Source organism: Pieris brassicae, chromosome 8 (assembly GCF_905147105.1).
Source record: "Pieris brassicae chromosome 8, ilPieBrab1.1, whole genome shotgun sequence".
In the NCBI taxonomy this organism is placed as follows: domain Eukaryota; kingdom Metazoa; phylum Arthropoda; class Insecta; order Lepidoptera; family Pieridae; genus Pieris; species Pieris brassicae.
This window is the reverse complement of record NC_059672.1, coordinates 5,352,636-5,371,052: the sequence shown is the minus strand read 5'-3', so window position 1 is coordinate 5,371,052 and position 18,417 is coordinate 5,352,636. Positions and strand designations below refer to the sequence as shown.

Below are 18,417 nucleotides of genomic sequence, written 5' to 3'. Positions count from 1 at the left end.
TAATAGTTCAAAAAAACTCATTAAAATTCCGCTACGTTTGCCCTCAGACCCGACAAACGTCAAGTGTTCAGCCTTCTAGGCCTGATACGCGGACGTTTTTGGTCTCGATTTACTGTAACAAGCATTACACAACAAAATAAACTTATAAAATTCATAATATAAGTGAAAATCAATAAATTTATTTGCGTATTCATGGGATAAATCCAATAATCGACCTATTTTTACTCACCCTCATGATAGAATTAAAATCAACTCGGTTGCTTGAACATTGTTTTATAAAGAGAAAGGGGGTAACTCAGCCGATTACCAAATAAGACACATGAGTGAACATTTAAGACCGCTGTTTCATAGCGCCTTAATGTCATGAAAATCACTGTGTAAACAAAGCAAAGGGATACAAACTTCAACAGGTATTAATTTTCTTATATTTGAGATTGTTGGTCATTTTTATAGAATATTTAAAAAGATAATCTATAAAGAACGAGCCGTGGCGCGACGCAATCGTATTTTTGTATCGAAGCGTATATATAAATGCTCTAATGATACAACGAATTAATTGTGCATTTCTTTTTCGTGTTCTCACTTCGGGACAGCACCGATTGAGTATCGGTACCGGAAAAGACACGTTAGAACAGTTAGAGTTAAAACATTTTTTTTTATTCACACTTCATTACGTTTAAAAAAACAAATAACAATCATACAATTTATAAGGGACGCCGCGGGCATCCTTATCGCTAACAAGCGATCTCTTTCAGGCAACCCTAGTAAGGGAAAGCAACTAAAAAAATAAAATATTTTAAAGGGATTCGTCTCTGTGGCAGTGTACCAGGTATCATTTCTGCGCTGATTTGCCAAACTCTTTCGTTGAGGAAAGCACCAGCCCTGGGGTCACCTGTATTATCTACCAGGCTCCTATAAACATTTAATTTGTAACTGTGCACTAGAATCAAAAAAATACTTGTATCGTCAGTATTCACGTGGCTTGAGTAATATATAATTTAAAAAACGAAGAAAGATAAAGCCATGAAACTGCGCTCCGACTTGTGTTTAATTAAAAATCGGGCATCTTTTATTGAAATTGAGAACGGGAGTAAATTAAGTTTCAAAGAAGACTTGTAAATCATTTTTTAATTTACATCGTATGGTAACATTGTTTTGACTGTGTTTAATGTATAGCAACACAGAAATGCTTTGATATTTTTATTAAAAGAGCGGCGGAGAGTTTATTGCCAGTTCTCTTCCGTTTTACGCCCTTGATTTGAGAACTAGCAGTAAATGTAAAATTAGAAGCAATTAATGTATATTTCTTTTTTTGACGTTCATAAGCGTACATTGCGTTACCTATATGAATAATGATTTTTGACTTAGACTTTCTTAAAATTATTAAAAACTTACCCTGGAGTTATGGTAAGGAAAATTCTAAATACAAATATTTTGGATACATTTAATAACAGACTAATTTCAAATATTTCATTACACATTTAATATTCGTTCCGTTGCAGTCTATTCAAGTTGGGAACTACAAAGTTCAAAATTGCTATTTGAGTTTCGCTCCCTCGTAAATTATATGCATCATATGCAATTGCATTCGTGGATTATAATTAACTGGCCTATTGTAAAGAGTATATAAATGTCGGCTACGTATCCCTTACCTTGATGATCAGAACTCTAAAAACCTTCTTGCCTAATACCTTGCGATTGTCGCAATTCACGAATATACTCGGAGTTTACAGAAATAAAGAGTCTAAAAGTCCATAGCACAAGTAGCGCCGATGCACTGGTAATATTCCAATAGCGAAAGCGTTGCATATACCCATGTGAATGCAATTGATGTAGTACACTCAATATTCGAAGTCTGATATCAACTAAGTTAAGTTCGTACCAAAATTATATTATTGTTATCCTTTTGATTACTTATACATTAATAAATATAAGTATACAATTTCAACTCAAACCCAAAATTATTGGTGCACAGTTGGACTTTGGACTAACCTCCTCATCGCTAAAACACAAGCTCTACCATTAGGTCAATACTTTTTGAAGCTGGTGCTGAGAATCTTTGGGAAGGTCTGAATCCGTGTGGTACATGACCAAAATAAGACTTCATTAAGTATAACGAATAAAATTTGAAATACGAGTGTCACAGTTCCCGTTAGGGTCGACACTGAATCTTAACCCCAGTGTGTCTATATTTTCAGAGATTACAAATTTAAAACCATATAAGTCTATGCATTATGAATAATTCAATACCTATTATTATGTAAATACATTTTTACATGGTTCGCATGCAATATTTGCTTTTATTTTTCCTTGAGCCATTTTATTTTCTTTTCAATCTTTTAAAAGTGTTTGGCTAACAGCTATTGTTGAGTATAACGGCGTCAACGCCATGTAGACGTTTGTTTGTTTTATCTTTCGAGTATTTCTCTCGATTTAATAATAACGATGTTCCTAAACAGAATTAATATACTGGATATTATGTCAGAGCAGTGTTGGCCAAGTGGCTTTAGTGCGACTATCACCCCGAGTCGCAAGTTCGATCTCCGTGCAGCAATCGACTTTCTGTCTGTGTGCGTGTTTAAACGCGCTCGTACGGTACAGGAAAGCATCGTGAGGAAACCAGCATATCCCAAATTAATAAGTGTCCGACAAGGCTGATCTAGATGACCAGCCTTGTCTATGAAATAAAAAGGATGCAATGTGTAACGCCATTGGATTTATTATTATTATATCTTAATCATTAGTATTTTCTTTTGTTGACATAGCTTTACACACTAAGAAAACACTTTTTAAACGGATTGAAGCTATGTATTATTATTATAAACTTATAATTATTTACACAATTTTAAAATTTTTTTTTCGACGTTTCGCGTGCTTTACAGTTTATAAGTTAATATATATAATAATAATACGTAGCTTCAATCCGTTTAAAATGTGTTTTCTTAATCTCAACCATTGTTAAAAAGATTAACTTAAATAAATACAATAAAAAAATAACAGTAAAGCAATAACAATATTTCTTTAATTATTTATTACAAGGGGCATGAAATCTTGTTGGAATAATTTAGGAAGTCAATAAAGAAATTGGTGTTGGTAACATTAGAGTTTCTGGGTTTGGCTCCCGCGAAACAAATGTCTTTAAAATCATCAACTATAATAGAACAGATGCAGAGTTGTGTGGTTACTGGACTTGTTTATTTGGATTTAGTAATAATTTTTTGTACTTTTAATACCTGTCAATATTATGTAACTAAGTACATGTCCCCAGAAATTCGTGTATACATACATGAGTTTATACATTGAAAAATTTTCACAAATGTAGCACACATGCTTGACCACATTCAGACATTTATATTGTAGTATTATTACGTACAGGTCAAACTTTATCTTTTTTAAGTCGGTTAAAAAATAACTTTATAAATTCCCTAACAAGAATGAAGCGTTTTTCTGCTCGTTATAAGAGCGACTGAGGCGTTTATTAAGTTCATCACTTTGATGGAGTGTTCTTATACATCAGACACCTTCGTTAAAATTTTAATAAAATTTCAACCTGTTTTTTTTAATTGGCTGTAAGTGGCCTTTCTGTGGGTTTTTGAAACATAACAAACTGATAACTGCTTAAAAAATGCCTGTTGTTTCCAGGAACATGGCGATAGTTTGCTCAAGTCAAATACCTCATTACGCTAACGTCTGTTGACGACAACTCGAACGCATAAATTTTAAAAATATATACTAATACTACTCGATATACGTTAGTGAGCCCTTTTAGTTTCAATTACGTCCTCGAAGCGCTAAGTTTTTGTGTATCCTATATAACATAATCTATGATTCCAAAAAGACTTTAGACTACAGTGTATAGTAACAATTAAGTGTTTTCATGCTCATAATCCTTTTCAAAGTCGGATAAAATCATATTTGTGACAGCTGCTGCGCAATATCAGACACCTTGTACCGAGCGACAAATTGCGTTTATTACATTAATTTTATAAAAGAGGGAAAGTCTGTATACAATATGTAAATTCTTGGAGTTGGCACATATAGTATCAAGACGTTTATGTCTTTGAAATACACGAAGAATTCATATTATTGCGTCTGTGTTTACAATACCTACATTACAAATATATTAATAATTCATTATTTACATCACAATGATACAATTCAGGAGAAAAAGAATCTTAAATAAATGAAGACAAAGTATGGTCTGGTGGTCTTACTGCTAAAATCAGTTACTTTCAGACAAATTATATTATATGTTTTTCGCCGAGTATTCGTAGTGCAAGTATTTTACCACTTTGTTTGTAAACAATTAATTGTATTTAAAACTACAAAAAGTCTCCAAAATACCGAGGCAAGAGCGGAGTTAGTTCCGGAAAATTCAAATGAATTGTTTGTTGACGTTTGAATTTTAATTATATTAAAATGAGGGATCAGTTTTCAAAATAATTACGTTATGCTATCCTTTGTTATTAGAGGCGAGCGGTAAATAAACAGTATTGTAGAAATATTTAATACAAAATATCTTAAATTAATAACAATGAAAATAATTTGTGTTCCCATCGGATACCAGAACTAATTTATAAACAATATTTCAATATTTTTTATAATAAATTTATAAATGTGGTGATAAGGAAAAAAATATATCTGGAGGAAGGATGGTGCTGCTCTTCCCCTGAACTGAATGGAGTATCACTTTAACCACTGACTGGCCGACCCATAGGCTGCTATGGTCATGGTTGAGAAGTTTTATATATCCTAAATAGTCGGAATAACTGCGCGTTTCAGAATATATCTTTGTAGAAAATTTTAGTTGTCGCAACCAATATAGGAGATAAATGTACCAGCTACACGCGATTGAACGTGTAATGCTTATATTGTCTTTATTTACATATAAAAATGCATTCTCGTGAGTATTATAAATATATTTTAATGATCCCCGAACTATTCTTGCTACATCTTGATAAATAAAAACGTTATTTTGAATATTTATAATGTGAGTAGAATTCGTACAACGGTCGCCAAGAACAGAATTCTCATCAAAAGACTCAACTCCGCATTCATTTTCATTAAAGTGAGCTTTATGTGCTATCGTCCAAGTTTTTATCTTAATAACGGACTTTAAACTCCGACGTAAAATGTTGTATACTCCAGATGATTGTTTATTGAATTGACAGATAAATATCAGTAATTTCATCTACCCTACTTAAGAGATTTCACTGCATGATCTACCCTAGATAAGAATATAATAGCTTCTCTTCATATACTACGGTAGACTAGTTTGTCCTTATAAATACTCAAATCAGTAACGCTACAATATTTTTAGGACTCAGGTTTCTATATCTGTTTTATGATCATTTGTCAATCTAATAGGTAAGTAGGTGAACCGCCTCCTGTGCCTGACACACGCAGTCGACTTTTTGGGTGTTAGGCAAGTCGGTTTCCTCACGATGTTTTCCAACACTGCTCTAATAAATAATTTATATTTGCCTAATCAACCCTACGTATGAACCTCCTTGATGCAGGACGTCAAGATTTAAAAACATAATCCATTGATTATGTTAGTCATAAAACTGCTTTATAGCAAATAGTCATTATTATTCTCTATAAAGCAGTTTTATGACTCTTAATTCAATATCATTGTAAAATTATAATCATTATATTTCTTAATAAATTTAAGGAACATTAAAGAGAGTTTAAACTTAGCTATTAATGAATCTAATAATGTCTCTTTTATATTAAGCATTTATATACATTATCAAGGCGTGGTTTTTTACAACCTGATTCAGAAATGAAATTAAAAAAGGCCTCTAGCTCTACAATCAATACGAGCTCAGTTGACGACAAAATGAACGTACAGCCTCCCAGCAAGTGTTACACAACATCATGAATAATTCTAAACCGTACTCAGAATCGTCTATTACTAGCTAAGGGTTATTTAAGATATTTAGTATAGATTTAAATAAATTAACCATATTCGTAGCGAAGTATTTTAAATTAGTCGTTAACTAATTATGCATAAATATTCGTAGCTGTGTGCACTCACATAAGTATATTATATGTAACGATTAATTGGTAGTTATATTGTCATGTATTTTAAGTATATAGGTAGCTATAGAGTACACCAAGTAAGGTGTGTGAAGTTGTCCATTGTATGGTTCTTCTGACATTGAGTGTGGTTGACAGCAACTTTTTTGATATCTTTTTTAACATCGATTTACGGATAACGTAACTCTTTTTTAGGCAAACAGGCAGGAAGTTCATGTGATGGTAATGAATACCACCGTCCATGTACAGTCTCACTGCAGTGGCTCGCAAGTGCGTTGCCTTTTAAGAATTGCTACGCTGTTTTGCTACTTTACTTTACTCGTAACTCATGAACGAATCTATATACAACCATTCGACAACATTGAGGCGTTTGAATAAAGTAATACGTAGGTATAGCTGGGGATATGATATGTATCAGTCGAACAATAATATAATAACGATAGTGCATAGTGAAAATCAATCGGTTGATAGTCGGATTAGCTCCGAGCGAATGGGTTCGCTCAAAATCCCACCCAATATCCATGCGATGTTACGATATTGTATGCACTGATATTTTAAATATTAAGCCGCTTTATGAGGCACGAAAATATCATATTACAGTTTATTGTTTTTTATACAAATAAATAATATTTATTGATAGAGCAGTTTTGGACGACAATATTATATGAAAAGCTTTTGTATTTAGGAAATAAATAATACATCAGTATTTATATATACATTATAAGCCGCATTTCTATGTGCGCATAACGATTAGGCAAAGATAAATTATTTATTAGAGCCGTGTTGGCCTAGGGGCTTCAGCGTAAGGGCCGTAGCCTATCTATCTTTGTATGTGGCAGCTAGGTGAGAGGTACCGGGTTTGATTCCCGGTTCGAGGGCAAGTTTTAATTTAATTTAAATTTGTGATCGGCCTTTGCGAGGACTGTGCGGTACGGGGCGAGTGCCTTAGCCGTACATGGAGGGCACAGACGAATGTCTAGTATGCTGTGGGCATCGAACTTCAGAAAAAAGACTGTGTAGGTTTAGAATGTAGCAATACGTTCTAGGCCGAGGATGGAAAATACTGACCATTTGGTCAGTAATTCAACATTCCATTTTCTAAGGTAGAATGCCTTGCGAACCCTGAGGGCCCATCTTAAGGGCGTGTGAAGGGCTGAGGTGTTTTTAGTGGGTGGGGTCTCGCAACCCCTCTGAGCAGAGGAATTTCAGTGTAGACCCAGTCCCACAGTCCCCGCGTCAAGCTCGATATCCTTGACACGTCAGGCACGTAAGTACATTTTCACCTCATAAAAAAGAGGCTTCAGCGTGCTCTCATCCCTGAGGTCATAGGTTCGTTCCCCTGCTGTTTACCAACTTCCTTATCCTATATGCGCATTTAAAATTCGCGGTAAACGAAAATATTGAGAGGAAACCGGCTTGCCTTAGACCATTTTCAGGAGGCGGTTCACCTATTAGTATTAGATTGACAAATGATCATGATACACATACAGAAATCTGAGACCCAGACCTAAAAACATTGTAGAGCCATTCATTAATTATAAGCCGCATTAGTTATACGTAGATAACATTAAGATTTATTCTCTTAGCTTAAATTTATAAAATGTTCCTGGACTTCTTAAATTTTATGTAAATATAAACGCAATTTCCACGAGAAGGAGTAGTACACACACATTACTGGGCTAGTAAAACTATACATTCAAATTCATTAAGATATTAAATATTGAGTGTCTAACTCACACTGTCGACTCTTTGTGTTAGACACAAGCAAGCCGGTTTCCTCACAATATTTTCGTTTACCGTTTGAGCGAATGTTAAATAAAAAAGTCGATTGGTGCGGGGATCGAACTTATGACCTCAGGGATGAGAGTCACACGTTGAAGCCACTAAGCCAACACTGCTCTTAGCATTAACAAAAAATATGTACGCGAGAGCTGCTTGCTAGCCTGGGCTGTATTGTTAGCCTTTTGACGAAACACTCATTTTAAAAATAAATATGTATAATTGAAGAGCTTTTAATAATTGACAGTTATTACTTAACATTATTATCTAAAACCAATGCTTATTAAAAAGAGAATATACAAATATTTTTAAAACGGATAACCTTTTTTTTACAGCTTTTAAGCTCCTGCTTCCTATTGCGTTACGAAACAATGTACGCAAATGATTAGGGGCGATTTACTGGAGCTTACCGTGATCTCACTTATGTAATTAACCTATATTATGATGCACTACAAAATATGTTATACAATTTACTCCTGTCGTTAAGCGTTGTTTAAATATGAACGTACCCGAAGTGTTAACCGCTACCCATGGATACTCACTTCTAGAAGGCTACCAGCCTTTTAAAACACGCTATTTTCTTTAAGAAAAATACTTCTACGGAGATTTAAGAATCTCTCTCTTGCAAAACAGCGGGACGTACGGAGATGTAGATGAGGTGGGTGGAAAATATAAGATGAGATGAAATAGCAGGCTTGAACTGCTTGATAAAGAACGTAGTTCTTTATTTAGCAACTTGAGATATCATTCCTCTGAAGCTACTGCCTTATTTCCTTTGGAGTAAAGACTTTTGGACCGTGAGTTTTAAGTGCACAGACGCTAATTAAAGATTTAAGTAACCTGGTAGATAGTACCGGTGAGCTGGTGCTTTCATCGCTCAACGAATAAGTATCGCATTAATGCGAGGAAATGCTGCCAGTGTAAAGGTACACTGCCACAGGAACCAAACTTTTAAAATTTGTTTTAATTTTTAATTATTTATATTATTACAATGAAGAAAATTTTAAATACTGTAGGCATATTTGATGATAAACAATAAACAAAATATTTCTCGGTTGTTCGTAATTTATTTATTATCTACAGTATATGTTACAAGATATCTTTTTAAAATACATGACAAATATGGTAAATGTTTTTGCTTATTATATGTTAAGCAAAAACATTACCAGTAAAACAGTGGATTAGATATGAGATAGGCATTTGCCAATGGTTTTCTTAAAATCTATCAGCCCACTAAAGAATATATCCTACGATTAGTACTGTTTATTCGCAAAGAAGTCGTATGAGAGCGAGCTGCCGGAACTCCTACGTTGGTTTTTGCTCAGTAGAGACAGGCATCTGAATATCGATGGCTATGTTTGACCCAAAATATACTAAGGTAACAGCATCGCTCCCTGATCGCTTTAGCAGTTAGGAGTATGCAAAATAACAAGTGTAGCGCTTCCAGCGTTTTTCTCACCAGCTCACAAATCTAGCAGCCTGGTAAGTAAAATCCCTAGATATTATTCTACAAAACTATGGCCTTGGACACGATGGCCTCCATCCATGCTACTCCATAAATGCTACTTGTGTGGAGACGTTAGCCCTTATAACAATCGCAATACACTAAGGAAATGCTGCCAACGTTTACGGTTTACGTACGTTACGTTTACGCCAACTTTTTATATTTGTTTTAATTATCTATGTATTAATTTTTTATTATTATTAATATGTAGGTTAATAAATTAATTGTAAATACTGTGTATTTATTTAAATTTAAATAATTATGTTTAAGAAGGTATTTAATAAATAATTACATAACAAATGATATATGTGAAAAGAGTTTATGTTGTTTACATACCGAGTAAAAACAAAACACTCATCGGAAACAGTTCATATCCGCATTTGAAATTTTGAAATCACAGCAAGTCAGACTTTCTGTTACTGCAAAAGGTAAATCAACACGAATAGTTATGAAAGAAAATTTCTTTTGTTTTTCAGAGAATAAAAATGCATAAATTAGAGCTACATGGATTTTTGGTTGGAATACTCTAAAGTTTGTTTATTATTTTTATGTGACAGAATTTCCAGTCAAAGCTCTTTTTAGCTTGGGCTTACGAGGGCCTCATGTGAGCCCTGTTTACGTTTTTGATTTTTCAGTGAATGCTAGGTAACTAAGTAATAATCTAGCACTCGCTTCAGGGGAGGGTCACGATGTCAAAGTTGAAGTAGAACTTAATGAAATACACATTTGTACCTTCTCCATGTCTAGTCCCAAATCAGCCCTTTAAACTGGGCATTTATATTTCTAATTGATATTAATCCTATTTTCCGTAATTTAAAAACAGTGTTACTGTCTTTTTATGCTCCGTCGTATCGTAAAACAAGCAGTTTTCTTTAAGACTTGTCAACCTCGTAAATACGTCGTAAAACGACGCAAATTGGCTTCACTACGCCCCTAACTCACGAGACCTATTCGCACCTTTCCAACGCTCAATCTAATAATGCAATCGTATTTTTCGTGCTTACCTGAGGTAGCCAGATGATCAAAACGGTTAAACCTTTGTCTATGATCTGATTTCTTTTTCAAATAGAATTTGCAAGTGATTTAGTCGACTGCCAAACACAAATAAATGAACATTATAAACAAATACAACTTATATACGATAATAAATTCTCGATATCTTTTCAAGGTATCACTTTCCCTTCTCTAATTAATTTCTAAAAAAAAACCTGTTCTACTCACAAGCCCTTATTATTGCAAATATTCAAAGACGGCCATTAATCGAATCTTCTCCAACTGTGCACTAGCATCTTGCCGATGATCGATTTTATCGTAGTTATTATAAAAGTTTAATGAAATATTAGTAACTAACACATATATTTGTATATAAAAGTTTAGAATAGAAGAAAGCCACAATGCTTATCAAAAATCTTCAAAAGTTATGTGTCCTTTGGTCATAAGATTTAGCAGCTTTGGATATTTAAAAATTTATGTGAAAAGTGAGTAATTTCACTTACTTACTCCGCTGGCTCTGTGACCCAAAAAGTGTCTTAAAATGCAGCAGGTCCTCTATATGGATCCAGCAGTACCTAGGCCTACTTACTCGTCTCCACCCACTAGGCTGTCTTTGGTAAACTTTAACATAATCAAAATTGTATCAGTCTCATTCGTCTCTTTCTGTCAAATTCTATTTACTGGAAAACCGTGAAATTCATTACATTTATTATTTATTAATCATCATATTATAGTAGCGAAAATTGAAGGGATGAGCGTTGTATGAACTGTTTTCTTTAGCGGTTTGTTTCTATTGCGAACAGGTGCACCATGCAGAAAGTTCGTCAGATATAAAATTGTTGCATTGATTGACGTTGCGGTTGGATGGAAGTACGGTTTATTGCAAATTCCATGCTTGTTTTCCATTTCCCTTCACTTTCCCAACTGTGAGACCGCGATACTTCATCAAAACGTACATGTCAATTGATTTACTCTAACTGGCTTTAGGAAGTTAAAGATGTCGTACGTTAATGTCGTACTCTTTGACTTTATGTACGTGCTCAATTTTCAATGGTTTTGTGGTATCAGTTATTAAACTTAACATATATAAGTTAGGTATTTTTCAATAATTAAGAAAAACAGATATGTTTCTTGGTTCATTTTACATTCGAATTAGTACAGCTTACACATAAAAATATTCTATATTATATAAATCTGAATAATACACAACTTATGCACTTTATTACTTTATAAATATATTTCGTTGGGTCACACGTCCTCGTGAGTGCTCGCTTGTCTGATAGTGATAGTATTTTTTTTTATAATACCACGACAGCTTACACCCTGATTAAGAAACGAATGTTAAGCCATCACTATCTATACATATAACATAATCTATACGTATGTACAAGAACAAAATCGTAAATCGCCAGTAATGCACGGAAGCCTGATGCAACTATATAATTTAATATCAGGTTAGCCCTGTACCCAATTGTCTTTCTCTATAAAATTTATTCATTCACCAGATTGTTATAGATTATTCAAACACTTCTGATATTTTCTCCTTAATATTAATGCGGAATACTGTCTAACGAATGCTACAACTCAAATCTGAAATATGAAATAAACAAGCTCTTAAAGAACCAGGTCACTTTATTGTTGCAAATAAAAGAGTCGGCTTCAGGCATCCGTCTTTTTTGCCGCGAGCGTGAATGTCCCACTTTCATAGACAACATTGAAAAGACACTTTTCGTATAAACAATCACTATTTTCGGCTTAGATTTCTAAGACTTCCATTAGTAGTCTGATTTATCTTAGATTTCATCGGAAAAATGTTTGTATACACAAATAAAATTATCTAATGTTATTTTGTATAAAAGATTATTAATGGTATTTATTATAATAATGACTATATACTAAGAATTAAATTGGTTACGGTGCTAATTTACAAAAAAATGTGTTAACAGTTACACTGATATTGACCCAATTGATATTATATAAATTATCTACTTATGTTGAAACAAAGTATTTTAAACAATTTCAAACGTCGTAATTCAAATTACTGTAAGTCTCTATAACACCAGAAATACTAAGAAACGAAAGACCCATGATAAATCTTTGACAGTTGTCACAATCAATGGAAATGCTGTCGTTGGACCTCTCTACTCCTGCGCCGCTACATGTAGTTTACACTGTATTTTTATATCATTTCAAAACAAAAGAAAACTAAGTTAGGTTTTCACTCCAATATTAAAAAAATCAAATAAATCAAAGGCGCTATAACCTTTTTAGGTCTGGGCCTCAGATTTCTGTATCTGTTTCATGATTATTTTTCAATCTAATAGTACGCGATCAGCCTTCATTTTGGGTCTAAGGCAAGCCGGTTTCCTCACGATGTTTTTCTTCATTGTTCGAGCTATTGTTGAGTGAATAGAAAGAAAATCGATTGGTGCACAGCCGGGGATCGAACCTTCGATATCAGGGATGACGGTCGCACGCTGAAACCACTAGGCCAACACTGCTCTACAATGAGAGAATATAATGCGCTTCAATATTAGCCTAAAATGAATAAATTCCCAATCATCCTAAATGAATTACCCCGGTAAAGCCAGTAAATCTACAGAATACTGCTTTGAAGTTGGATCTAGTCAGTGAAATGTATAATTTCAATTGTAAGTAATATAATTCAAGTTCCGCATATCTGAATATCTAAACAAAGTTAAAATCAAATTATTTAATTGCACATTAACCGTACTGTTGAAGTTTGAATAGCGTTTGAAGCGGTTCCAACAAACTTTGATAAAGGCTTATAGATATGTTTGCCGGGAGCTAATATGAACTAGCGGTCTGATAAACGAATATACGGGTCATATTAAAAATGCCAAAGAGCGATAGTGACGTTTTGGGGTACGTATATTATTTCAACAGATGAATTTGAACGTAATATAATAGATAGATATGTCTACTCCATGCCCATGGGTGATAAGGGATGAGTTCGTAACTATTAATCAACTAGTGCTACAACCGTATACTAGCCATGGTGGTATCCATTTTTAAATATAACATGGTGTAAACAGTCAGGAGACTCACCTGATGTTAAGTGATACCGCCCACCCAAGAACACTTACATTGGCAGAACGCTAGTTGCAGGCATTTTAAGATACGCTCTTATTTTTTGAATTGGTTCCACATACGTGTGGTGCAGGAAAAACTGCCTTAAAAATGCTCAGTTGTATAAAGACGATATTATATTTTATAGACATGAACATCAGCCTTCTGTCTAGCACATATGGTCGATTTAAGTGTTTGAGATTTGCCGGTTTCCTTACAATGTTTGACTTTATCGTAGGAATAGAGGGCAACCCTGTGGTTCCCACGACGTCATGCTCTCGCATAACTTGCTAGAACCACACTGCTCATGGTAACTTTAGTCGTTTAAGTTTTGTCTGTATATTTTCGTATTTACCTTAGTGTTATAAGACATCCTAAAGATACGTTGATAGCACTCCTTCTGATTATATGCAGTTCTGTGGGTAACCAACGGACGCATTTGAATACGACGCATTAAGGTAATTGAGGTAAAACCTCTTCAGTTAAAAGGTTCTATACTTGGCTTTGTCAAAGTTGCTTCGTGTTTATGTGGTATGACAATGTTATAGTATTTATTCGTATTAAATTCTCCTGCAAGAGGGACTGGCTATTTTGGTATTACTAAACTTATTTAGAGACTTCACTAAAGTAAAAACAAATAACAAAAAGATAAGGTAATAACCAAAATATTAAATTAAAATAAATACAGTATACAAACAAAATAACGACTCTGAAGGGACTGCATTTTATGGCGTTATAGAGAGTCGTCGTTAAATGAAGAGAAGAAAAACGTATAGAGAATCCATACCTCCAAGCAATCCCAATTTGTAAACAAAAGATCATCGAGTTTATTGTGGGCATAGTAATTTTAGCAACATAAAAAGTATTTTTATGTTGCTAAAATTGTTGTTTTTATAGTATTTTTATATAAGTAGGTGAAAGAAAGATGTAGATACAACATTAATTCGTACGTCGGGTTGTCTCTCTCCCTTAAATATAGTAAGGGGCCGATGGCTGGCCATGCGTCATACTCGTGGACGGGTGCTACTTGTGGTGAGACTGGTCGTACTTGAATTCGTGTGTGCGGTGATGTTAGTTATTTCGACTATGTATTTGCGTGTTGTTCCCACGAGAATGTAAGTGCGTGCTCTTATTTAACCATACCTCTTGCTGACCTTTGACAATCTGAGACAAATCTTTGTTTTTAATTTATTTTATTATTATTTATTACTTAAGATGTTGCAGCTCCTTACAAACGTTGTGTAATACAAAAAGAAATTGGCGATTAAAAAGACAAGCGGATAGTTTATTGCCATTTGAGAACTGGCAGTAAATGTGAAATTATAAAAGAGATTAGAATTTTGACGTTCATAAGTGTACATTGTGTTACCTATATGAATAAATGATTTTTGACTTTGACTTTGAATTAAATAAAATTAATCATATCTTATTAGTTGTCCGTGGTAAGCGTTGATGACTTCATATCCAAACATTGTTAATTTCTTTAAGGAATGTTGTATGAGATAAGGAAGGGCGTGACCAATATTAACTGTACCAGCAAGTTTTAAATTGAGCAAATTCTATCGGTCTACATTCATTATTTTAACATAAAAGTAATAAAGTCTGAGCTGAAAGAGATTACTATTACACATAGATTACTATGCGCAATTAATACTTTCATAAATGATGCAGGAAAACATTGTTCTAGATCCTCAGATCAACGCGTTAGGCACAGAAAGTTGATAAAGAAGATATATCAGTGAAATAGACAGATATATAAAGTATCCCCATTATATTATTATAAATGGGAAATGATACTAACCTATTCTTCTCTGTTATCGCCGAACGTACATTAAATGGTAAATAAATAATTACGACGAATATCTTAGATGGATTATTTTTATAGTTTAGTGTGAGTTTTAATTTGATGTTCCCTGAACAACCATACATATTTTTTACGAACTAGACGACTAGCTGTAAGGCTACAATAAGAAAGAAAGAAAAACTTTATTATACACAATATAAAGGATATTTATTTAAAGTAAAGTGCACTGGCCTCCACACTAGGATTCCCTGTGTTGTGAGCAGCCAGTCTCTTCCTTTTAACATATAAACTGTATTAACCTTTATGATTTCTACATAACACAAATTTATATTTACACTATTTTTGCACGATAAGAATATATTCTGTATAAGCATAGGACAGGTTGACAAGATAGAGATATTCTTTGAGACTTTTAAACCGAAACATACTATGTTTGTTGCTGCTGGAATTACGTGTTACGAAAACTCAAGATTTAAATTGGAATTGCTATTCAAGTTATGGGGTAAGGCGGCAGTTCCCGGGTTAACGTAAACTTCGTTTATTCAGGCATAAACTAGATTAAACTGTTGCATTCAATATTAACGTTTTCGCTGAACATTTCCTTGACATAAACGAGCAAGTTGATAAATATAATTTTAAAAAGCATTAAAAGGCTTAAATTGGACTGAAATTAATTCTAGAAAATTGTATGTATTGATTGTATGAGCCACTATCGAATTATTATATCGTGTGTGCTGCTGGAAGTATCTGCACTTTGTGTTAGAATCAGTTTCAGCTGATAACCTATATGTTAGAAATTGCCATAAAAATTAAAATTTGGTGGACATTGGACATGTACACACCAAGATCATTACCAAAACAATACAATATTTGATTTGATACAATTGAGAGTGATATCATGGTGACGAATTTATAAATTGATTACAATGTTTGACCATATAAGTATACAAATTCGATGATCACCTTTCCAGAAAGCTTGCACTCTTACTTGATTGAGGCTTCGAGGGCTCGTACGAGTAGTTTCGGTTCGTCTCTTCTTATCTGCCAACGATTGGAAATAGAGGAAGGGTGCCGCTATTTTTATGAATTATTGTAACATGGCGATCTTCACAAAATGCAATCGGACTTTTATAGCCAGGTCTGATATACCACTTTCCTTCACCCACGCCTTCCATTGAGAGGTACGCAGCAGTGGGATAAAACGATGAATGCCATGAAATGTTATTAAATAACTCAGTTGCGTATATTGACAATATTGACGGTTCTTATTAGATATGAGATTCACATTTTTCGTCTTCTTTTTTTAATGCTACGGCCATGATTACCAAATAGGCGACTTTAAATTACAAAACTACAAAAACAGTTTTCAAAAGGAACTTGAACGTAACGTGACGGATACTACTTTGTAACTCTGAATCTGAAGTAAATGATGTCGCTTCTTTGACTAGGAATAATAAGAATAACGAGGGTTTTATTTCTATGTATCTAATCTTTTAAGCACGGTTCCATAATTTCATTCACTAACAAAGAAGACATTATCCCTAAATAGAGACTATATTCATTTCCAAAATATCTTAACAAATTAAATGTCCGTTAAACCAAGATTCAATGATTGAAATGTCGCATTCATTCTAATAAGAATTTTAATAAAAAAATGCGATATTTTATAACTAACGCCTTAATGAAGATAATTAACGTAAAATTCTTTAATCCCAGTTAAGTGAATTCTTTGAAACATCGATATTTTTGAATTACTGTCTTCGTATATTAAAGTTGCGAAGAAACTTGGCACAGACAAATATCGGAAATTCGAAGACATCTTTAGATTCAAGTTTTTAGTGACAAGTGTTTGCAGATATGATTTTCTTTTACTATTATATTCGTTATACTGTTAGTGATAAAATATCGCATTTTTATTAAAATTCTTAGTAGAATGCGACATTACAATCATTTAATCTTGGTTTAACGGACATTTCATTCTTAAGATATTTTGGGATGAATATAATCTCTATTTAGGGATAATGTCTTCTATGATAGTGAAAATTATAATATAAGATTAATTTATAAATAATTAGTCGGTACAGTTGTTTTTAAGTTTACTCCTTACGAACATACACAAATACTAATAGGAAAGATTTGTTTATTTGTAAAGACAAACAAACACATTTACATATCATTTTGACTTAATAATAATAGTATAAAAAGCAAGGGGCTTAGTTTTCTATAAGTGCGGTCTGAATGTTTTTTTCTTTACAGACAAGTTACCCAGTATGTCAATCCGTGTGTCTGAACACACGGCATCAAATATCATATTTCCGTTTGAGGAAATGTTTTTTTACCAGACAATATTTTGCTTTAGCTTCTGATAAAATCGATAAAAATTATTTCTTCAAGTAGAAAAATAGCTAAATCTGAATATTAAAAAATCTTTTAACGGACTACCTAAACATATCAGGATCGGATTCTTCAAGAACTGGTGGGTCTGTGGTTTACATAAAAAGATAGTTCGTAACTGACAGTCATGACTGAACCGACTCTAATAGCTTTCATTATCACAATTTAAATCCCTTGTTTCAGCGTTTCGAATGTTACGAGGAGATGAGAGGGTCAGGGCGCGTGAGCAGTGCCCTTCTGCTGCCCATCGCTCTATTGTCGCTGCCAGCGCACGCGTACAACGCCACAGCATACAAGGTAAAGATACCAATAATTAATGATTTATAGAATATTCAATTACATTAATAAGCAATTTCATCGGTTGTTTTATGAAGCTTTTTTAAAATATTTTAATCAATATAATTTTAACGTATTAATAGTAATAAAAAATAAAGGCATTGTTAAAGACCTGTCATTAATATTAAAAAAAATTGTCTATTTTTATATCACAAAAATTAATGAACTGATTTTGAAGCCATCAAAACATAGGGATAAGTTGGAATATGGATTGAAGTATATGAAGGATTTCAAGCAAAAAAAATCAGGATCATCTCAATATTACTTTTAGTTTCTGAGAACACAGTGGACATACACACTTACAATGTTCAGTACACGTACTTGAAAGCCTAAAGAGATCATAGAACTCAAAATATTATCTAACAGCATCACATACAATCAGAGAGTCACAAAAAGTGTATAAATGTTTAAAATCTGCGTCTAAAATGTTGACGTCTGTTGCTTAACGCAGCCCGCTCAAAAATCCCGTTTCATC

At 33.4% G+C, this 18,417-nt stretch overlaps 1 protein-coding gene across 1 annotated transcript in view; it reads left to right on the top strand.

Moving 5' to 3' along the window:
- Positions 1–18,417, top strand: part of LOC123713515 (probable G-protein coupled receptor CG31760) — a 40,826-nt gene that overhangs the window by 1,656 nt on the left and 20,753 nt on the right. Inside the window, exon 2 of the mRNA XM_045667222.1 lies at positions 17,790–17,903. Coding sequence (XP_045523178.1) covers positions 17,811–17,903 — 93 coding nt within the window. The 5' untranslated portion in view covers positions 17,790–17,810. The remainder of the gene's footprint in view (positions 1–17,789; positions 17,904–18,417) is intronic.